General features: G+C 41.3%; 2 protein-coding genes across 7 annotated transcripts in view; one reads left to right on the top strand and one right to left on the bottom strand.

The window, feature by feature from the left end:
* Positions 1-16,798, top strand: part of LOC135332172 (uncharacterized) — a 30,126-nt gene extending 13,328 nt beyond the window's left edge. For 2 of the 4 annotated variants that reach the window (XR_010393122.1, XR_010393121.1), the window contains exons 4-7: positions 6,450-6,489; positions 6,865-6,987; positions 8,569-13,758; positions 14,020-14,459. Coding sequence is in view for 2 of the 4 variants with exons in the window: in XM_064527526.1 (XP_064383596.1) it covers positions 6,152-6,163; positions 6,450-6,503; positions 6,691-6,744; positions 6,865-6,987; positions 16,698-16,730 (276 nt within the window). In the remaining 2 variants the exon portion in view is untranslated. Of the gene's footprint in view, positions 1-125; positions 3,146-4,045; positions 4,108-4,422; positions 6,164-6,449; positions 6,504-6,690; positions 6,745-6,864; positions 6,988-8,568; positions 13,759-14,019; positions 14,460-16,697 lie in introns of those variants that run through there. The other 2 variants (XM_064527526.1, XM_064527525.1) reach the window with 2 other exon arrangements.
* Positions 13,093-18,506, bottom strand: LOC135332173 (ankyrin repeat domain-containing protein 27-like). 3 transcript variants are annotated; one of them, XM_064527528.1, is made up of 11 exons: positions 18,374-18,506; positions 17,933-18,286; positions 17,542-17,643; positions 16,795-17,016; positions 16,490-16,591; positions 16,339-16,434; positions 16,222-16,275; positions 15,378-15,473; positions 15,133-15,238; positions 13,714-13,746; positions 13,096-13,235 (listed from the first exon to the last, which is right to left on the bottom strand). In XM_064527528.1, the coding sequence occupies exons 1-8, from the start codon at positions 18,468-18,470 to the stop codon at positions 15,403-15,405; spliced, it is 1,098 nt and encodes a 365-aa protein (XP_064383598.1). In that variant the 5' UTR covers positions 18,471-18,506; the 3' UTR covers positions 13,096-13,235; positions 13,714-13,746; positions 15,133-15,238; positions 15,378-15,402. The 3 variants fall into 3 exon arrangements, with proteins under 3 accessions (XP_064383599.1, XP_064383598.1, XP_064383597.1); XM_064527527.1 differs by having other exon boundaries at positions 13,714-13,743; XM_064527529.1 differs by lacking the exon at positions 13,714-13,746 and having other exon boundaries at positions 13,093-13,235.
* Between the last annotated feature and the right edge of the window lie 5,736 nt (positions 18,507-24,242).

Here is a 24,242-nt window from a genome sequence, read left to right as displayed (position 1 = left end):
TACAGGCTTATAGCCAATGCACTGTACATAGCCCCCCCCCTCCCCCCCACACACACACACGTACAGGCTTAGCCAATGCACTGTACATAGCCCCCCCCCCTCCCCCCACACACACACACGTACAGGCTTAGTCAGGCTCTTGAGACTACCTATGTGGTTGACAAGTATGCTTTTACATGGAAATGCCTGATTTGAGCTGATCAGCTCTATAAAGCATTATACATGTACATACATCTATAGAATCCATCTATAGAAGTGCTTTTTAACATCAATGAAATTTGGGGTGAATTACAAGGCAGAGGAATTGTATTCTAGGCGAGCATTAATTATTCCAGAGAAAAGAGTTGTGTATGTGGTAAGCATTGTGGCCTACCAGGATCATGTAGACCTCACAAATGGATTTTCACACATGTGGGACTGAGTGCGCATGCGCACAATATTGTGCAAGAGGTTGAAGTTCACGGATGGCTGTGCTTTCTGGCATTGAAGAATTGACTCTACTTGCTGCTCTTTTGTGACCCAACCTCCTCTGGTTCTGTGTTCTCTGAAGTTACTATGTACATGCACTCACCCATACATGTCAAGTCACGGATCGCAAATTCACTTTAAAGTTCGTTCTCGAGTTATAGCTAGCCAGCTACAAAGGAACTGTGTTGACAAAGGAAAAACGAGTGCAACGAGTCCCTCAAAGAGAGCAAACTGCTTCTTTTGTACCTGGGCGAGCACCTCTCCCAGTAAGAGGCTCTCTTTCTATTAGACCTCAGTTCCATAACAAGCCGCTTGACCTTCCTCCTCCGCCAAGTGCCCAGTCCACATTTGCGAACACTCTTATTCTCAACTCTAGCTGCAATTTTATATCCTTTTGTGTAATAACTCTAGTCCATGTGTCATTGTCTTGTAAACTTTTGATGTTTGATTGATGAATGGTGATTGATGAATCAGGTCGTTACATAATGACTGAGTGATACCATAAATTATTGGCACGCATGACAGCTAGGTGATATACAACACAACAAGATAATTAAAATTGTTCACACTTAAATTCACCTCTAATCGTAATATTGATTCCAGCATAATATCCTGGACCACTACGCTATACCACGCGGTACTTCACCCATGAAAACTGAACATCTTCAACAACATTTCTGGTGATTGCAGAGTGGACATGCTCCAATGCTTCACGCACCACATAACCTATCGTATCCACTTTTCTTTCAGCTTGCAGCGAAAAGCAATTGCCCTTGCATCGTATGGATTAATGGTTTCACAAAATATGTTTACAGGTGTCTCTATCCCATTCTTTTGCAATTCAGCGACTTGTTTCAGAGCATCTTGATAGTCAACAGAGCGGCTTGCACCAATGCACTTGAACGTGACAGTGTGAGATGCTGAGAGAGAGAGTTGTGGAGTTGTGAAGATGTGTCATCAGATGGAATGCTTTCTTCGTCAGCACAATTTTCTTCAACGTCGTTGGCAAGCAATTCCATTGATTCAAAATCATCGTTTCAAAATCAATCCACTACATATGGCAAACAAACCGTTGTGCTTACACAGGCAGCAAAGATGGCAGGCTGCATAATAATTGATCACATAATTCCGAGCGAAGCGAAGCGAGGCTATAATCGTGCTGGGTTCAATCGAGATCAACGAGAGTAGATGGGTAGCTTCGACACAGCCCTGCATCACAGCGAACAAACGCATCAAAACACTCCGTCTCAGACTCCATCTCATTTTAACCATTGTTAATTGCTACCTCCACTTCAACTCGACTGCCATGATCTCAAAATTGGGTAGGTTGTACATGAACGGTTTGCCAATAGACAATATAGTCCATGACTCTTCTTCCCTTTGAGAAAACCACCAATACCCCTGGCATTGAGCAAGGACTGAAAAAAGAACTCTGAGAAGAAGCCATTGGACTTAGAGAAAGTTGTCTTATGATGATAATGACGCGCGTCCAACCTCTCCTGATACAGTCATGCACTGACGTAATGACCAAAAATCCAGAGACACCTAAAAATAGAACTGCCCACCAATCGGATTGCAGATTTGTGACCAGAGCACTAGAGCACTAGAGCACATTTAGGAGTATAAAAAGCAGCTACACCAGTCTGCCTACTGTCTTCTTCGTGGGATCGTTTTTGCACACACTAACAGCTATATCGTCTCAACTCAACCAGCTCTACCGTCTCACCCAACTAGGTGTATCGTCTCAACTCAACCAGCTCTACCGTCTCACCCAACCAGCTTTGGACTCGACCAGAAATTTGCACCCGTCTCCAACAGCTGAACTCTACCTATCCGCCAGCTCTACCATCTCTCTCAACAAAGCAGGTTCGTTTGTGTCGTGATTATAAAATGTCAGTTACAAAATTTTAGATGCGTCGGGTTACTTTTATGGATTTTGCGGTGTATAGTTAATTTTGCTGTATAGTTAATGCCTTTTGGCCCAAAGCCATAGTCCATGTGGTGTGCAGTCTTTGTAGACTATCTCAATGATAATGAAGTGCAAGCTAAGGCGCGCTTATAGTCACGTTTTCTTGGATCTCAATTTGTAGATTTGCAAAACAACGTTTCGTTCTCGGAGTAGAGCCAGCTAACTAGGTTTCTTCTTGGAATAGCCTTTTTAGAACAGTTAAACTTGTCCATGGACTTTTGTTGCTTTTGTTGTCTTGTGTAATTGCTGAAACTTGCGCAATAATTATTTATGTGTAATATTTGGCAAAATCTCAGCCATCAAGTGACCTCAGAGCTCATGCCCACCTAGCCTCGATCCCAGGCCGCACTGAAGATGGGCCTGGTACTGTTAGCGCTCTCCAGAAACTGGGGACTCTGGATAACATCGTATATGCTCAGTAAAACAATGACGGTCACAACGAACGGAAGTGCTGCTTGCTAAGACAACTCAACCATAAAGCCTCTTCTGTCTTCAGACTAGTGTGCAAGCCTTCAATTGTTTAATTTATCGCTGTGTATAGTTACTACTGTATAGTTCACACAAACTTCCAACGTAGGAAATAATAAACCGTTCTTGTTCCGTTTGTATAAATTGTTTACTTAACTTTGCTTGGTTCTCCAGTTCCCTAGTCCTCTGAACTATCCAGCCTTTGTACCTCTTCAGTGTCTATTCAATGGCTTCCCGAAGGTTAGATATACTGTGTTAAGATTTACTGTATTAAGTAACGCAGAGCCTCTAATTGTACAAGGAAAAGCCAGTTCACAAGGCCAAGGGAGGTCAAATAACTCTGCCCCCCATGCCATGGCTAACAACCCCTTTGCCTAGTCGTTTAGATGAAACCTACCTAAAAAGACAGTCAACAATGCGTTGTCATAATAATAATCTTGGCTGTATAGCCACTGCCAATAGCTGGCTTGTCTGGTTTTGTGAATAAGCGTAAGGAGGAAATGTATTCCAACCATGGTATGCTGCTGGTTGCACTGGTACTTATAGGGTGAGTTTCCTAAACAATGCCTTGCCAACGCCAAGTATTAATTGGACTACTAGGTGCCCTGAAAGCTACTAGTAGTTGGCTTGGCTGCTTAGCATTTGTAACATTCATTCCAGAAAAGTATACCCAGAGACACCAGACGTTTTCTCTCTCCCATGCTACTAATGAGGCCTCGAGGCTAGGCAAAACCGAAGGCTCACACTCTACCATACCTCAGAATTAGCACGTTTCAACTCCATTCTTCCAACTAATCGCCTCCTTCATAGCTGCTTACCAGCTCGTTTGATTGGCTACCACTAAGGTTTCTCCAATAACCTTATTAGGGAATAAACTGAACTGTAAGATCATTAGCACTACACTGTAAGCATTTGATATGGCTCTGTAGAACAGAAGCCTTATAGATCAACTGTGCTCATAAATGCCATAGACATGTAGTTCCAAGTTCTTGGCTTTTGCTGCTTCTGTAAATTTTTAACAAAAAGAACATTATGACGTCATTATTCCTTATGATACCGCCCACCTGCATGTGTTTGCGGTCATAGGAAAATTGGCTTAGGCAAAGTATGATCTAACCCATGATGCTTTTTTTTCAATAGTGATCAGATGAATTTGAAGCACACTGGTGACCCCCCCCCCCCCAAAAGGCACAAGCAAGAATGTATGCTTAATTTTTACAATCAGCGCTATTAGTATAATTAATAGTATGGTTACTCGTGTAATATGGGATTAATAGCACGAGTAATTAATCCCATATTGCTTGTTAATCGTTTACGATGCAGTTTTAAATAAGAATTTTAATTAAGAATTAACACAAAGAAGACTCTGCAACCAAGAGTTTCTACAAGCCTCAAGCAACGTTAAAGCTTCCCTCTGGCTAGTGTACATAAAAAAAACTAAGCGGCATCTAAGCCAGCGTAATGTATACCCATACCTAACCCTGATTGTTGTTATCACAGTCTTTTCTTTTTTGCAGACCGTGTTGTTAAACTGGGGGAGGATGAAGACAATGACGTGCCTTTTAAACATTCACCAGCCCTAAACCTGCTCGGGATTAAGTCAACAATTATTGTCACAGCAGAAATGAAGAAAGCATACGAATTCGTTACAAATCCGGACAGAAAGGGTCATAACATTTTGTGCCTGCTCGGTGGTCCCGGATGTGGAAAAACAACCACGCTCTTTTGGCTGTTAAAGCAATTGGAAATCAGTGACAAGTACAAGCCTGTAACAGGAGTTCTTGGCAGCGAAGTGGTGGAGTTTTCAATCGAAACAAAAGATTTTTTGCCGAATCATGTCTTGTTGATCGACTTAAACGAGGCAAAGAATGCAACAGTTAAGATGATCAAGCCGGTCCTGTCTTTGTTACATCGTTTCCATAGAGTAGTGTTTGCCGTATCGTCAGGGTTTATTGCCAAACTAGAATCAGACCAGTCCACCAAAAATTTGTTTAGTTATATTTTTAGGTGCGCAAGCCGCATCCGGTGCAAGCAATTCACAGATGCCGAAACACAAACTTTCGCAAAAGAATTGAGAAGCGATATTTCTGCCGAGGAGGTCCAGCAGCTCATTGTCGCGACAAAGGGAGTACCTCGGCTTCTCTGCTATGCTTATGTTGGTTCTGGGATGCGTGCTTGGGTAATTCAGGATGCGATAAAAACGGAGTTCACAAATGCAATTAAGGCTCTACCAATTAATTCAGCAACACCTACAGATGTAAAGATTCTCCTCGCATGCTACTTCAAAATTTCTCTTCGGTCTGTTAACCTGACCCTAGTTCAAACGAAGGAGTCAGTATTATTAAAGGCTAACCTTGTCTACATAGAAACCGAAGACCTGGCTACAGTACCGCACTGCTATTTTCAGATAGATCAAACTCTCATCGAGCTGCTCGGTCCTAACCTTTGTGTACCGTTCCACAATCGATTCGGTACTGTCTCCACTAGAGCAGGTTTAGGAGATGTATTTGAGGGAGCATTTCCGACCATCCTTTCCCAAAGAATGGACCTTTGTGTTAGTCCTGTTCATAGTATCGAAGAAAGACAAACGATATCCTTAACATTTAAGAACACTGATCCTCTTTTGTACGACCGTAACCCTACTAACATACACAAAGGGTTTTTGTATGAGACACCAATGGGCTGCATAGGGATTGATTTTTTGTCTCTCCAGGACAAGCCGATTGCAAACACCCTGGTTGGGATTCAAGTAACAATTCAGAATAAGAACATAAAAGATAAAGTTGAAAAAACACTTCGACTTTTCCTCTTGAATTGGAAAAACATTTTGAAACGATACTATTGATTATTGTTAATCCCAACTGGGTTGATGGGCAGTGCTTCGATTTGGTTCATACCTACACTTCCAGTGGAAGAGTACAACAAAGATATGGTAAGTGGTACTACGGTGAACTATGCGACTTCGATCCACTGTTAGCACTTCTACACCTCATGTTGACCATTCATCAAATGCCTTGAACTTGTAAATAGTTAAATATTCTGTAAATATTCTGTGATCACCAACCACCTGTTATATTTTTAATAATATATCTGACATTAATTTTAGATACTCTAAAAGTAACAAAACATGGTACCATTAGCTCGGTGTATTCACTATCGTACACAAGATATCAAGAGCTAGAGATCAGCAGCAAAAGATCCAGAGGAACACCTACACACCAGACTCTTGTTTAAGACCGCAGCTTTATGGGGTCAGAGGTCAGTTCAGAAAAAAGGGGCTGGGCTCTGTGCTTTTTTTAGAATACAATATTCAAATAAGTAGCTCGCTAGAGAGCTAGCATACAGGCTAGGCAGTAAGAGAGTAGCGAGCTAGCATGCAGGCAGTAAGAAAGTATCACAGGTGAGGAAGTACACGTGCATTGGAGGGTAAAATAAATACAAGTGTATTGGAATTATTATTGTGTCTTCTCTCGATCTCTCCAACACCTGAGAGGTGCAGCTGATTCATTTGGGCTACCTTCATAACCCGTATATTCTATTGTAGATAGAAGAGGAAGAGGGATTGGAAACGGAAGTACCCTCGTGTGAGTATAGATATGTGAGTACATAATTATATAGAGACGTTGTATGTATACTACCGGTTCTATGTGCACACGTGCATTGGAGGGTAAAATAAATACAAGTGTATTGGAATTATTATTGTGTCTTCTCTCGATCTCTCCAACACCTGAGAGGTGCAGCTGATTCATTTGGGCTACCTTCATAACCCGTATATTCTATTGTAGATAGAAGAGGAAGAGGGATTGGAAACGGAAGTACCCTCGTGTGAGTATAGATATGTGAGTACATAATTATATAGAGACGTTGTATGTATACTACCGGTTCTATGTGTACTCTTCCTAACGATTGTATATACAATCATCTAACCGTGCACTAAATGTCATGCTACCTATATACAGGAGGCAGCTCCAATTGTTTGGTACTACTGGGCAAGCTCGCTGTTTATTTCCTCATCTTTTACAACGTCCCCGAGGAGTCCAGTATCTGGAGCTGTCGTTTGGAGCCTTGATCAGCCCCTCAAAGTGAGTGTGTATTCGTAGTGTGCAGGGCTGCATTGAGAGGGGGCGAGGGGGTAATTCTCCCCCCCTAGGATCTGACAGATTCGTTTGTTAATTCTGATGACTTTGCCTTTGCCCCTCCTACATTTTTAATTTGCCCAATTTGTCCCCCCCCTGATCCAAAATCCTGGATTCAGCCCTGGTGTGTGTGTACCCACATGTCAGTTACTCTGAAAAGCTAGTTGACTTTGTAGGAACTGTCTGTGTTAGCCTCGATTCCAGGCCGCTCTCAATTGAGAAAGACGACCTGGTATACACTGTCTGCGCATGCGTCAATTGCCCCAAGATTCTTGGGGATCGAGATATCTTAGTAAATTAGTCTATATTTTACAATGATCGATGTCATTGCACAAATCACAGCAGTTTTAATAAAATAACACAGCTACTTACAACATTTATGACCTAGACTAGTGACTAGTTTTGTTGTGATGACTTCTACTTCTGTTCTGCTTTTGCTCAAGCTCTCTCCAGTGTTGAAAAGTCCGGTTTTGTCTTCTTTTGTACTGTGGTAGAGTGGTGGGTGTTTTTCTGTCAGTACCTACCGGCTCTGGCAAGTCTACTTGCTTCCAGACGCTTGTTTGTGCCATCTCAGTAAGATCGGTGCTCCTTGTATGAGCCTAGAGTTGTGATGGCGATTTCTCTTTTGACACTAATAGTTTAATCAACCACGTGGGTGACCATAGTACAACAAAGACTAACAAATTTACTATTGAATCCACTCACACGCAAACGGTGGATACTGATGTGAGTACCATAATTCTAAACTGCGTGCATTTCTAACTAAGGCTGATTACAATTCTAAAAAAGCGCCAACAGTTGCGGTAATACATGTACATATTTTTGTCGCTTAGAAAAAGGTGCCTGTTTTTTGTTATGCGCATCCATCTGATGCATATATAGCTGTACTGTATGTAAAACATAAGCAATCCAGCAGATGGGGAGTTTGCTCCATCAGGTGGATAGGTACGTGTGCCTACTTGGCATGATAAAGAAAAAGTAGAGAGTAGTGTAGCAATCAATAAATAACGGTGGTATTTTCTGTGCCCTGGGCGTACTAACCCTCTGTAAGATTATGTACACTAGTCTCGCCATTGTTGTGTACATGTGCCGTACTCTACCGAGATTATGCCCACTCTAATTGCATGCTGCAACCCATCTAGTTGGGGCCAGGCTCGGCCTTGCGTTACGACGGGAGGTCGTGTTTCAAGCTAATGTCAGGATTTCAATTTTACCTTGCTTGCGCGATTGGGCTGCAACTATAGTTGCTAACATTAGCTTGAAACCTGACCTCCTGTCGTAACGGAAGCCTGTCGTCAGTTTTCTGGTACATGTATTATGTTATTACTGTGGCCAGAAGGGAAGCTGCTAGCCTTTATCTCAACTTTATCTCCAATACAGTGAGTCTTGTGAGCTCCCTCTTCGTTTTCTTTGCAGTGGCCATTGTCTTGAGTAGTTTATCAATAAAATTATTGCTGATTCAGCTAAGCAATTTAAATTGCGCATGCGCAGTACTCTATTCTACTGACAGCCCCTCCTCTTTTTCAGTTTGCCATTTTGTCCGGATTTGCGAGGTTTCGGATTAAAGGGGTCCGGATTAGCGAGGTTCTATACCTAAATCAAATTATCAGAGGCTTAACTAGCGAAGACTCGACTAGCGAAGCTCAACTAGCAAAAGCTCAACTACATGTATATAGCGAAGCTCAAGTGCAGAACACCAAGTTGAGAACACTAAATAGCGAAGCTCAATTTCAGAACACCAAGTTGAGAACACAACTGCTAATTGACCTTCAGGGCCATGCACCGTATCCACTCCTCGTGGCCATCTAATTCACGCTCGGTTGGGAATACTACACGACGAGCCATGGCCTGCACCCATCCCTTCAATTGTCTGGTGGCTCTCTGCAATTTTCACTTACTGCACATACTCAGGTTGTATATTGTCCCGCACTCTAGAATGACTCAGTAGACACTATTGAACGCATACCTTGGTGGATGTTTAGATCCAGATCCCTGTAATTAAAGTTTTCCGAGCAACTGACAAGAACTACATGTGTACATATAATAATTATCATGTCTCAGAAAGAAGTTCTGCAGTCAGCCGTTTAAGCAGTTTGACACATGTCTAACACGCTATACACGCATGCTATAAATGGCACATCTCTTTTTACAGTATATGTGTTAATATAGTATAGAGCTGGTGGTTGGGGCATGTCCCAACAGACTTCACTTTGATGTACGAACAGCCCATATTAAGCTCTTGGCTAGATTTTTTTCCGCGCGACTAGCTTCTCTACCTTGGCTAACTCATTGAAGAAGAGGAATGTCTACGAACTGTCTGTTTAGTACGGACCATGTAGTGTGACAAATTGACAGACTTTAGGTTAGCTGCTTGCGTACATCATTTTAACTCCCTAAATGGGTGATTTCAATTATTTTTCAACAGGTTATGCCCCTCCTCTTCTTGGACTGATTCGTTGACCACGACAATTATGTGCTTTTTGTAACAGTATTATAAGACATGTGTGTTGTTTCCCAATAACTTTGTTGATCTGTGATGGTGACTCTCTGGTACTCAAATACACCTGTAACGTGAGAGCAGACGCGGGGGGTGGTGGGTTAGATCTAATTAGTGGTTGCTCAGGGGATTCAGTACATAAAACTACACAATTCGTTTAAGAGTCTCGAACCCAAACATGTACAGTACTTTTGTGCAAGGTGTGGTGGTTTGTTACGGCCGAAAGTGACCGAAAGTGCTTGCCTGAGCTCACATCACTAAGGACCTCTGCGGTCTGCTGCTTGGTCTTGTTTGGCCTTCAGATGCCCATGCGCAGAAATGACTTGTGAGCTATAAATTAACCTTTGTTTACACTGAAAGTTTAGTAATTACTTCTATTTGTACCACTAGAAAAACGAACTACTTTAGACGGTGGAATGGGAGTAAGTTTTCACTTCCAGTGTGATTGTGGAGTAAAAGAAATTACTTTCAGGTTTGGAAGGCTTGATTTGTCTCAGGATTAAAGAGTATAGTGTCCGCTATGTTCTCTCATCTGTGGATTACTTCAGTAAAGAACACCTTCCCTACGCTATCACTGCTTTGTTTGTTTTGATCTTGGTGATTATCTTTCCACTTGTATTTCTTGTCATCTATCCAATGCGTTGGTTTCAACGAGTTCTGAACAAGTTTAAAATTCAGCGTCAACACGTTGATATGTTTGTTTACTGTTATCAAGGTTACTACAAGGACGGGACAAATGGAACTCGTGACTGTCGATGCTTTTCTATAACGTTCTTTCTCTCTCATATCATTATGTTTGTCTTGTTCGCCCTCTCACGAAATATTCATTGCTATCTCATATGTACCATGTTTTTGTCATCGTCCAGCTACTGGTACAGCCATACAAAGAGCAGTTTCGTATCTACAACTTATATATTAATCGATATTGTGATGATGTTGAATATTGTTCTGATTATGGTGCTTCAGCTTCAGCTATAGCCTGAAAGCAGTTCATTTTGTTAACTTTTCTTTTGTTCTTACCGGAATGTTTTGAGTTCTTCCATTTGTGTATTTAGTAGCTGTTACTATGTGGAGGATATGGTCAACAAATTAATTGCTTCAAAGTATGTGTTAGACAACATCGTAATATCGATATTGAAGAAAACGACACCTCTTATAATTTAATTTTCCTGATAGAATGCTATAGTTCAAGCGGGCTTATTGCAAGGGGACAATCAACGATGCATCTCATACGGAACAGCTGCCTGATTGTTTTGAGCCAAACTGAACATTGTTGTGTATTTTAATAAGTGCACGTTTTATATGTACTGCCATGCATGTTCATTTTCACATACGGCTCTTAATTAAGCTTTATACAATTATACAACTCGAGACATACATTGTCATTGTAAATCTACAAAAAGTGATGATTGATGAATGACAATTCAGTGATTAAATGATCGCTTGGCCTGTGTTGGATCACTAACAATTACAGTTCAACGTTTGATATAAAAGTAGAATGGGTGCATTACGTATTTGAGTGAGGGGTCGTGCGCATTAAATGACGGCCTCAGGCAATTTTTCCCCTCAGTATTTATTATTTATGTTATTTATTTCTTGGGCTTTATTCCCCCCTTAAAAAATTGACATTGCGGATCTGCAATTGCAAATCGCCTCCTTTTGAAACACATGGCGGTTTAAACCGCGGCGAAAAATGTGATGACATAGACTGCACTAGACAGCACTAGAGCGCTAGTCCCATCACATTTTGACATGATAGCTTGTGCAATTTTTTTTTAAACTGAACATAATTATATTATTACATGTAAGTTAATTGTGATAAAACATAACACAAAATTAATGATTAAACTGAAGAGAACTGCTGGCATAGCGTACTCGTGAGTTCATAGGGCAGGTCCTGCAAGTGCTCCACATACATGCACTAGTGATGGCATCCTCAAAGGCATCGATGTCGAGCTCCTCCGGATCCTGTTCGGATTAGAGCAGCAGCAAATGTTGACCACGTCACGTCCGATCTCATTACCTTTGTGAATGAGACTCAGAATGAGAATAAGAGATGGTTTGTTTCTTCTCCCCCTCCCCACCACACATGATGAGTGACACACACACTTGTACACACACGTCGGCCCGTCATCACTCCCCACGAGGCCCTCCAGAGGCACAGTGTTCAAGAGTAAAAATAATAATAGTTAAAAATAGGATGTTGACAATAAAACCATAACAACACTGACTAAATTTCCTTTTCGTCTCAGCGAGGGTTCCAAATTCATTGGGAGAAGACAGATCATTATCCCGTGCCAGTTGAGTACGTCAACTATTACGTCAGACTTGATCATCGATCGCCCGATCGTTAGAGAAATTTTGCATTGAAGAAGCCACTATTCATGACTTCTATTCTATCTGGAATCACCAAACTCTTTCTCAGCGAGATTGCCAATCGGTGTTCCAAACTCTTTCTCAGCGAGATTGCCAATCGGTGTTGCGCCACTGTTTGCGGCAAGTTTTAAATTGTTGGGGTTGTTTGGACAGTAGTTTCTGTGAGTTGGTAAGGAATGGCTACTGGATCCACACTTGCACTTTCTCTTTTCCTTTGCTCCCTTGACAATCTCGACCTTTTCAACCATATCCTCATCCTCTCCGCGTAGGTGTGGTGTTCATGTTTATTTGACCACAGTTTTCGTTGCTGTGCTTCGTATGTCCTTTGTTTCTTCAACTGTAGCCGCCTCTTTTTTGCCTTTGTTGTTTTTATTGAGTCGAGGACCTTTTTGCAACAGTGTGAATGAAAGGCTACTATACTGCTATTGACTCGTAACAGCCTCGAAGGTTTACTGCCAATAAGGTTTACTGCCAATGGGTCTTAGTCGGTTGCACATGCGCATAATTTTAATTTTGGTTCTGTATTAGAAAATTGATAAGTAATTGACACAAGCATCAGTGGCTAGTATCCAGTTAAGAGAGGCAGTGGCTTCAACTCTTCAGCTTCTAGATCGCTTTGTTCGTATTGCGTTTTCTTTTCTCTTTAACTTTCCTTCATACTTTTTTCTGTCTGAGGAAATCACCAAAATAGACCATTGCTCGAATGACGAGATCCTCTTCATTATCTGAAACCGTTTCCGTCTCTGCTGAGGCACCTTCAAAGGTTTCACTTGTCACTGGTTGTAGAGTTGGCTCCGTTGCGACACCATGGTAGGTTTCTTTCAGTATAGAGAGGCAGTTTTATCTCTTAGCTCGTTGTGCCTTATGCTGGGGTAGCCTCCTCTTGGGCATGAGAGAGCATGTTGAATAGAGAACGTCTGGCCACAGACACAGTGGGTTGGACCATATTGCATATTGCGTCACAAAAGGCCGTTTTTTAATTACATAACTACATTGCTCGTGAAAATGAACGTGGCGATTATTATTATTATTAAGTTGCCTTTGCACGACTGAACGCAACTCTTTCATGCTTGATGGTTCTCTTGAGGCTGGGGTGTCACACCTACAACGTATTACAGTATTAGCACCACTTCATTGTGAGCTAACAGATATATAACAGGAACGCACCTGGTTTAGTTGAGACCAAGAACGATGTGGGAATGTTAGGATTGGTCTCCGAGAATTTACAACCACCCTGAGTGCCTCCAACATAGTGGTTTTTGTCATTGCACACGATGAACGTCACGTGTACTCCAAACTTCTCAGCCCAGTCACAGTCACACTGAAAAACAAAAACAAAAACAAGTACATACAATGAACTTGTAGTAGGCTCTGAAATAAATATGTGATTTGTCCCCTCTCCTACTAACAGAAACCATACATTGTAATAACGTATCAATCGTATGTACTGTATTACTAGCGAGTAAAAACATATGCAAATTTTGCGAGGGTTGATCAATTCGCAACAATAAAATCGCAAAACTTACTAGTAAATGCACACGATCCTTGCCAAATCGCAATAGTTGGATCGCAAAGGGTCAAATTTTCTGCTGATTTAGCTCATTCGCAAAGGTTTTTCACCCGCAAAATATTCTAGTAATACGGTATACACTCTAACAGCGTATTAATTGTTACTTAGTTGTGATATATAGAGTGGAAACTGCATTTGGTGAACCACATTTGAAAACAACAAGTATGTATTGTATACACGGCAACTACATATAATGCTCAGAAACCGGATACTAAGGAATTTAACCCACCATGTATATACAGGAACTTGGAGGAGATGTCTGCTAGAGAGACAGGTGAAAAAATTAATAGTTACATCATCAGCACAACCACGTACAGTGCATATAATTATACATGTATGTATCATACATAGCGGGCCCCCAATTTTTTTCGTAAAATTGCCGTGAATTTCGCACATTATATTTTGACTACGTATGCTATATTGTTTTTCGCGGCTTATAAATTGGTTGAAATCCGTCCCTATTTACGGTATATGCTCGTACATGTATAATTATATGCTAAATTTACCAGAGCAGACCATTATCACCCCCCTTCAGGATTCACAACTGGACACACCCCTCTCCACTGTGGAATACCCTCAAGATTCGGACTACATTCTAACACCAATAGACATAAAATGTACTAATGCGCATGAAAAGGTGGATGAGATGTGCACAGAAGCCAGAGAGACCCTGAAACAAATGGAACCAGAAGAGCTAGGATCGTGGGAGAGAGCCGTAGATGACAAGAGGTCATCATTCGAAGAACTTGTACTTTCAGTATTCGAAACTATTTCCCAGGTAAATTGCAGCATCTGTGTCAAAAGGGCGATCTGTACAAGGGGACGTCCAAGGGAGCAGAGGGCTATGCGCCAGGATACTTTTCCAGCAAGTCAAAGAACAGATAAAATAGCTTTTATGACTAAATGTATAAACTAATAAGTTGTTTTGAAGCTGTAAGTAAATGCAGAACTATTATTATATGGCAGCAAGGTGAACATGCATGCACACTCAGAATACACACACAAACGCACACTGACCCACTAATATGACCTGGCGCGCAAATTTTATGATTAGTTTTGTGTTATACTATGCGTAATTGACTATGCGGCTTAGCTATAGCAACCAGATGATATTTTCCAAGAGGGAGTGAAACGGCGGAAAGAGTGTATGTGCAACGTTATGACTAAATGATAAGAAGCTGTACGTAAATGCAGCACTATACAAATCTAGACATAGGCTTGAATTGAAACCCGTCCTCCCTTCTTTTGGGTGGACGGGCCACGGTTAGGATTAAAGACGTATATAGGAGCAGTATGGGCCCCATAAATCATTACATGTATGCCAATACAAGGCCCGGCCTAGGGGACGTGGGCTCAGCTGTCACATAGCATGCCGATTTAGTATCAATATGTCATCAGTATTATTTGTACATAGACAAAAATGTAGCAGTAGCAAGCAAGTACCTTTGGATGGGGTTTTGGTCTATTACAAAAAAGTATTTAGGGGTGAAGCTAGATTCAGTTTTTTTAGCAGCTAAAACAATCTTTCAAAAGATCCTAATAGCCAAACAGGCAAACAAAACCTCAAAGATTGTTGTAAACATAATTATAGTACACTAAACCTCAAAACATAAATTATTACACTATTTCAACCAAGCCATTAACTTACTCTGGAGTGTTTCTCTTAGGCTGAGCATCATTGAAGCCAGAATACATCCACACCAGCCCTGGACCACCGTAACACCTGCGGCTAATCTCCACAAACACTAGGTTACCTGTAGGGGAGCAACAGTTGTATGTAATATAAAGCACAATCATCCATCACTTGCTAAACTTATGCACCATAATTATGCAGCCAAATATTATCTGTCTACAAGGTTGCACACGATACAATTTCTAGCCTAGTCTATTGACCTGTTTGCCTGCTCTCCTCATTTTGTCACGGTCCCAGGCTCAGCAGAGGAGTGGTGGGGTCAGCCGGGTTGTAGATGTTCAGTGCCAACTTGTTTGCTTAATTAATTATGCCAGAGGGGAATTTTGTGGTCAGTGCAATATGACTTTTCAGCAGTGCAATATGACTTTTCAGCAGTGCAATATATATGCTTCATATTGCACTTGGCAACAACATAGCAACGGGATATAAAATATAATAATACTGCTTGTGATCAAGAATCAACATGATATTTACTTGTATTATAGTAAATTATATACATGTATACCCAATTATGCAACAGTTACCGACAGCTATAGCCAACATATATATATATACGTATACGTTGTTGCATGTGTGGAGGTTATAATAAGACCTTTATTAGCAAGCGGATTGAGGCATTTGATGATAATGATAATTATTCATAGAATTTTAATTGAAAACACACCCCTAACTTCCACAATAAGCGGAAGTGCATAATTTTTACTAATCAATATTAGTCATAATTATTATTCATGACCATGAAAAAAACCATACAAATTTATCCTTTTCTTTTCTTTTAGTGCCTTTAATTTGAGGTCACGTGATATTTATAAAGCTGCTAATTTCCAAGCGCGAGGGCCTGAGAAACTACAAATTGACTTTGCATGGCCTAACTATAACTTGATTCTTTCAGACTCTAACCATTCATAAAAATGTAATCGTTAATGCATTGTAGTGTTCCAACAGTGAAAATAATAAAGTGGTACATGTAAGACAAACGATAAATGAGGATAAATGAGAATGAATAATTATAAGGTTTTTGATCAATAACAGCTAGCTAGTCACCTTTTTGTTTTGTTGGTGGTGGTCCATTCTCCTCACTCTCTTCAGTCACAGCAGCTGTATATAGCGAGAGTATAGCTGTATTGAACCACACTGTACATATGATCGTAGTGAGCTTACGTTGTTGTGGCAGAGGCTTTAGGAAGTCAGCAATTTCAGTGTAACCCCGCTGTGTAGCAATGTCACGAGGAGTATCGCCATTTTTGTCAGTTGCACCTGAACAAGAATGGTGGTGTAAAGCAAAAGTATAACACTGGGAGCTAGTACTCACTGATATCACAGTTGGCCTTTTCCACTAAGTACTGCACCACATCTTTGTGTCCCCGAACGCATGCATTGTGGAGTGGGGTCCTGTTGATATTATCCCTCACATCTGCACATAACGCACCATGGTACTATACATAAGGATTGACAGTGCAAGTGTGTGTTTCAATTATTGCACAAATTTTGACTCATGTTTAGACTGCTCTATTTTGCAGGGAAAGGCCATATCAAGAAAAGGACTGGACTGATAGCTTAGTTAGCCTTTTATCTGTCTAAATGTGTTAAGCATGCATAATAGATTATCAAACTCACTCTTGGGGTCAACCTTGTCTTGTTCAACCAGTTGTTTCACCACACCCAGCTTGCCCCACCAACATGCTGCACACAATAACTTGGCCTTGTGCTCATCACCACCACAGCCACGGCTCATTAGGTAGAGGGCAACATCCATGCAACCATCATCCAGACAGCCATACAGATAGTCAGAATTCAGAGCTATGTTCAGTGGTGACTGTTCCCAATCATCCATCATATCTGCAAGACAGTAAATTAGCATGGTTATGAGTGCGACAAACAGTCACACAGGGTATACTATAGTCAGTCAGTCAGTCTGTCTGTCGTTCTGTGTATTCTGAGTCTGCTCATCTGGATGCGATAGCACTGTGTTTGTACTATGGATAGCCTCAACACAACAAGGTATAGTATAGTTTTAAATTTGGCACATTTTGATGTTAAAGCTTCGTTGTGGAACAAAAGTGAACAAAAGCTAAGAAGCTCTAACCTGCACGTTGGTCTAGATGTTTACATGCGGCCAAATTATAACGCCGAGGTTTGCACTTCAGTGCTCCAGTTGGCACAGTAGTAATTAAGTAGTGCCAATAATTATAATCTTAATTTCTAGAAACCATGCAGACAGGTTGAGCTTGGACATATAATTATAAAGTCTGTATTGCCACCATAATCAAATACTTGCATTCCGATGGGTTATGACAACTATAATGCAAGAACAAACAGTATAGGAGAGGCTACGGAGAAAAATAAGAGCACACTAAATCTCACCAACATCCATCTTCATATTCTCCACCAGATACTGTACGACTTCTTTATTTCCTCTCTCACAGGCACAGTGAAGAAGGGTCCAGCTGTTCCTATCCCTCACATCTGTTGTGGAACATAGTTTAAATTCAAGTATCATAATAATTATGCACACAGATATTACTGCAGTCATTGATGTGGAGGAAATACCGTATATAGCGTGTATATTTCGAGAGTATAAAATGTTCGCGGTTTTAGATGATTAAGCATGTACCGCAAACATACCAACGAATTTAATATCGCAGAAAGGCTGAAAATTAAAGCGAAAACCTTTCTAACGGTCATTTTGCAAAAGTTTTATACTCTTGAAATAATTATACCCGCTATACGATACACAATAACAATGACTACTTACCAGTGCTACACCTGACCTCATGGATCAGGTATGCCACCACCTCTTTATGACCTCCCTCGCAAGCATAGTGAAGTGGCAGTCTGTTATCCCTCCCACCACCTTTATCAGTACGAGCACCATGGGTAACAAGTGTCCTCATAATCGCCATGAGGCCCATCAGACAAGCCCAGTGTAATGGAGGCAGCTCATCCCACTCCACACTCCAGTAGAGCGGGTGGTTGGGGCAGGCACCGTGTCCCAACAGGGACCTTACTTTGATGACATCTTCATCTGTATGAACAGCCTCCCATAAGTCCTTGGCTAGCGTCTTTTGAGCACAGTGGATATGACAGCTCTCCTCACAGTTAGGACATACTGTGATGGTGTGTGAGGGGGCGGGGGGGTAACAGTGTATGTGGTAATTATGTAAAGGTTCGATTAAATAAAAAAATAGAAAGTCACCTTTTTGTTTCTTTGTTGGTGGTGGTCTATTCTCCTCGCTCCCGGAGTCACTATCACCAGTCACAGCAGCTGTGCAGCGAGCATTGGACCACAACATATACTCATAATCGTAGTTTGGTAGAGATTGGAGGTAGTCAGCAATTTCAGTGTGATCACTCCAATAAGCAACGTCAAGAGCAGTCTGGCCATCATCACATCAGTTGCCTCTGAACAAAGGTATATACATTATAACACTGGAAGAGGCTGTGTTATATACTCAACGATATTAAAGTTGGCCTTCTCTACAAAGCTATACTAAACAGGCCATTTAAAAGCACAGTAGCTAGGTCATCACATGTAGTCACTCTTGGGGTCAACTTTGTGTTGCTCTATCAGTTCCTTCACCACACCCAGCTTGCCACATCGACTTGCTGCACACAGTAACTTTTCCTTGTGCATACTCCATCCACAGCCACGGTTGATCAGGTAGAGGGCAACATCCACACGGCCTTCTTCATTATCGCACTCATGATAATCAGGGCCTAGAGCTTTGTCCAGTGGTAACTGTAACTCATCCTCATCCTCATCTTCTTCATCAAAACCCTCCTCATCGCTCCACATATACTCCCGTTTGTCCACTTTCCATTCATTGACAGGCAGTTCTAAAACACCCCAAATGTTATCAGACATAGTGTTACCAGAGCTTTATGAATACCATAATTATAGCGAGTAATTCAGGGAGAGGGGGAGGGGTTAAAACATTCAGAGCACTACTTTTGTGGTTGCTACTTGCACCCAGAGGCCAAGGTCAATAGGGTCACTTTTTAACGAAAACATTAAACATCTGTAGTCCTGGATTATTGACCTTAGCTTGGATATAACAGCTATATATACTGCTTCTGTTGTTTTTGATCGTTTATTTGCCTATCCAGCGCATGCAGCAAACCAGTACATCAAAATTTATACCCTAGCTAAAGAAGGCTAATTTTCCATATCTTGTAATCTCTTCTCTCTAGCTGGTTCGTCTGGGGCTCAACTGATTTCTGTTGTGATGAAGCTAGTAGTGGTGAGGGTGAGCTCAGTTATATATGTAAACGTCTGCATAAGGCCACGTGGTGTTTTAATTTGTAAACTATTGACATTGACGTACCCCTCTGGCTTGGACCCAGATAAAGGTGGTCAATGATTATAGGCCTTAATTGCCCAATTATGCTCAAAATGTTGCCTATTAACTCATGTTTTTACCTATAATATGTGACAGGCTCTGGGAAAACAGACCAATTGGCGCAAGCTATAATTTTTGCGATCTATATACCAGATGATAGAGCAAAGAATTGCCTATGTATTGATGTGCTTAGTTTGCACATATCTTGTTCCATGCCTGAGTTATGCGCGTTGGAAACTCGAAGTTGTAAAACAGCAGTATTGAGAAACGCCCACTCAAAGATTGCTAAATTGGGAAAAGTAAGGTAATGGTGGCTGCTTAGACAAAGCGCTTTGGTGGAAAGAGTTGGATTCAGAGCATCAGATTTTGCAGAGAGGTAGTATAAAGACTGTAGATAACTATAATCCAAGAAAAAAAATTATGAGATTATACACTGTAGTCTATAAATCTGGCTATTGCTCAATACCAATATCTGCTCCAATTGGTCTGTTTTCCCAGAGCCTGTCACATATTATAGTCTTCGATTCTTACAACATTACGGAATCTTCTATCATAATCTTCTGAGGTACTATTGTTGGTGTTCGGCTGCCTGTAATCGGTGTACTGGAACACTGGACTGGACTGGACTTTGACCTGACTATTGCAACACAATGCAATTACATTCCTTTTCCTCATCAGTAACAAGACCACAATGACAATACTATAGTAAACATGAAAGCAGCGCGGGTGCTGATGCCTTGGTGTACGCATACAGTATACTAGCACTTCAGTCTATTATTATGCATCAGTGCACATGCGCAAGCAATGTATACGGTGTGTTTTTGAGTCTGTCTGTCTGTCTGTGTGTGTATAGACTGCTACAGCTGCTCAAGGATCAATGAAGTGCAAGTAAGAGTTTCATAGGCTTTTATAGTCATAGATTCTAATTTGTGGATTTGCAAAATAATGCTTCGTTCTCGAGATATTCCTTACTTGGAATGCCATTGCAGCCTTTTTAGAAGAGTGCGTAACAAAACTTGTTCACCAAGTGTTGCTACTCTACTTAGTAGTTAGCTCTGCACTAGAACGCTAGCTATTGGTAGCTGCAACAGTGAGAAGAGAGCTGCAAGGCTCTGCTGATGCAGCTAGACTTGAACTTTTGGCATAGATCGTTTTTAACAACAATCGTGGTTGATCATTACCCACTCTTTAATAATAATACAAAAAATATTCATCATGTAGTTTAATGGAGTTAAATAAACGTAGTTAACGAGGTAATACACTAACCGCGGTCTTACCTCGAATCACACAGTCGTAGGTGTGGCTTCCAGTCACATGCATGCCTATCGCACATGCGCATCCATGGTTCCACGTGCTAAAGTACAGCCGCTTGTCAGCGAGCCACAGACAAATTGGCTGCTCAAATCTTATGCCTCCCACCCTCCCATTCACGGAGGTTAAGACCTATTTTCCATCCGACGATGTTGATATACTGGTTGGGGGGCTGAATAAGGGCCCCCAACACTTACGTGCTTAATGCTAATCGCAGGGGCTCCTCTCTCAGTACTCCCCCAAAACATTACCGCAGTCACGTGACCCCTAACCTCTAGCGTGACAGGGCACGTGACATCTGCTTAGACCGATATACTGCCAAAAGATAGTAATATCCTCGCCTAGGATATGACGCACTCCTAGATCGCAGTCATTTACTACAATCTGTATGACCATAGTTAAATGATATTATGTGTGTAGCTTTATGTTATCATTGTTATGTAGCTTTGCACCTCCACCGGGCTAGAAGCTTGTGCGTACAAGTTGCTCACTCGATTTCCGTTCTATCTACTTCCTTCAATCTACTTCTTTCTGTCTTGACGTCATTGTTTTACAGAACATTTACGTTGTTATTTGTAGCCTCCAGATACTGGGGTAAGATTGGGGCATGCGCAGGCAGTCGTTACCAAGTAGTGAACAGTATATGATACTACAGAGAACATTCAAAGGCACAATAGAATTAACACTCACTTTCGGGGTCAACTTTGTGTTGCTCAACCAGTTCTTTCACTATATCCAGCTTGCCCCACCAACATGCTGCATGCAGTAAGTTGTCTTTGTCCTTATCACTACCACAGCCACGGCATATCAGGTAGAGGGCAACATCCAAACAGCCTTCCCTCTCTCGCAGAGTGTCAGGATCCATAGCTATATCTAGTGGGGACTGTCTCTCATCATCCCTCACATCTGTAATTTAACATAATTATAGATAGTCAGTTACACGAAATCTGATTTAACACTAGAGCACTAAAGTGCAAACCCTCGGCTGGTGACATGACATGATTATAAAGAAACCATATAATGCAGTGCATGTAGTGATGAATATCATGTATGACTTATTAAACTGTCTAGGCAAGCAACTCAGGAAGCTAACAAGACTGGAGGCATGCTGAAACATTTGAGAACAGAGTTTTATATACACTGTGGACTAGGATCACAGCAAAGAAGCCTGGAGTCTCATGCATAGAAGTGAAGTAGGATCTCAGAGTCTACCCGCCTCAACCTAAAAGCTTTTAGGTTGAGGCGGGTATTCGAGACTACCCAGAGTCAGCTAACAGAACTGAACCAGACACAACTGTGATTGAATTCTAAATACTTATCTCACAGACTACTGCTTTGACGGGTTTGCTCCCACTGTTAGGATTGACTGTGGACACCCCTTTCTTGTGAAACAATCAAAGCACATTGCAAATTATTTACCTCTTCAGTAACACTCTAATACTTTTGAGTGAAAGCAAAAACATGGCGAGAGGCACAAATAGTAACGACTGCTTACCAGTGCTGCAGTTGACAGTGCTGCAGTTGACCTCCTTGATCAAGTACTGCACCACCTCGATATGACCTCCCGAGCATGCCCAGTGAAGTGGAGCTCTGTTAGCCTCCCCACCACCGTCATCAGTGAAACAGGTAGATCTACAAGCTCCATGGCCGGATAAATGGGTAACAAGCATCTTTACAATCTCAAGGTGGCCGTCACAACAAGCTCTGTGTAATGGAGGCAACCTTATTCCCCACTTCTTACTCCAGTAGAGCTGGTGGTTGGGGCATGCCCCGCATGCCAACAGAGACTTCACTTTCATGACACATTTGTTATGAACAGCCTGTATTAATTATTAATTAATTAATTATTATTATTATATCCTTCAGATTGCCACTGCCCGGCCACCCTTATATGGCCACCCTTATATAGGACCTTCATATTCGCTGGCTTTCTAAAATTCTTGTAATAGTACATTTTTGATTTTTTTTAAGGATAAGGCATATTGCCTTGCGGCCATGGTATGACACTCACCATTTTATAATATAAATGAGCATGCTCATTAGGGATGGGGAAAATAATTCGAGATCTTCTTTCTTGATTGCACAATGTGGCATTGCAGCAACAATACAGATCTATAGATGGATTGGATTCGCCATTAAAGTCAAAATAAATAGATGTTAGTGTGTGTGTGTGTGTGTGTGTGTGTGTGTGTGTGCGTGCGTGTGTGTTTGGTAAGGGGGTAGTAGCACAAGGCTAACTGGGTTGGATGGAACGCCCGCTGAAGCATGAAGGACATTCAATTGACGGTTTATTGTACAAATCTTACGTGTAGGTGTTTTGTAGCCTCGATCCCAGGCCGCACTTCCCACTAGGGAAGTGGGCATGCCAACAGAGACTTCACTTTCATGACACATTAATTTTGTTATGAACAGCCTGTATTAATTATTAATTAATTAATTCTTATTGAGAACCCGCAAAGGAGGCTAATCCTAGCTAGCTATCAAGCTACATGTAACTAATTCCTCCAGAGAGACTCAAACAAAACACTGTGGTCATCCTAATTGGGCTAATTACTATGGTGCAATTCAACAATCAACACTATGGCGCTATATTAGTGCCATAAATTCAAGGGGGGTATACTTTTTCATTAGGGGGTATACTTTTTTTTATTAGGGGGTATACTTTTTCATTTGGGGGTATACTTTTTTTTATTAGGGGGTATACTTTATTAGGGGGTATACTTTTTCATTAGGGGGTATACTTTTTTATTAGGGGGTATACTTTTTCATTAGGGTATACTCTTTTCAGTAGGGGGTACACTTTTTCATTAGGGTGTACACTTTTCATTAGGGGGTACACTTTTTCATTAGGGTGCACTCTCTTTTCATTAGGAGGTACACTTTTTTCTAGGGTATAAATTTTTTTCATGAGAGCAGTATAGGAGAACATTATTCAGTATACTTTTCAAAATTCACTGGAGCCCTGGGCTCCTGATAAATCGATGACCATTTCCAGAAGACATTTGACTTATTGATCGACCTTTGACCTGAACACAAGAAATTCAGAGGAGGCTGGAACTACTTGACCTTAGTCAGTTAATTAATTAAGGTCACTAAATATAGGATTTCTTCAAACTTCTCTTTCAGACTACTTCAAGTCTAGTTTTAGTGTCTATAAGTTTTAAAACGTTATTCTACAGGGGGGGATCAATTTTATTTCGCCAATTTTTTTCAAAAGCAGAGATAGGATAAAAGTCAGCTCTTGTACTAGCCTCGATATCGTGAGCGGCTTGTTCTCGAGGGAAACGCACAACTGGCTTTGACCATAGGATAGGCAACGCCCAGCACTTCCATTGGATGAGGCGAGCTGCTAAAAAGGGGTGTGTAATGAGCAAAAGGGGTGTGTGCACCAGTAAAGAGTTTGTAGTTACTGTG

Source organism: Halichondria panicea, chromosome 2, assembly GCF_963675165.1.
Source record: "Halichondria panicea chromosome 2, odHalPani1.1, whole genome shotgun sequence".
NCBI classification, from domain to species: Eukaryota; Metazoa; Porifera; class Demospongiae; order Suberitida; family Halichondriidae; genus Halichondria; species Halichondria panicea.
Note: the sequence above shows the minus strand (reverse complement) of the source record. Positions and strands in the feature narration are given on the sequence as shown.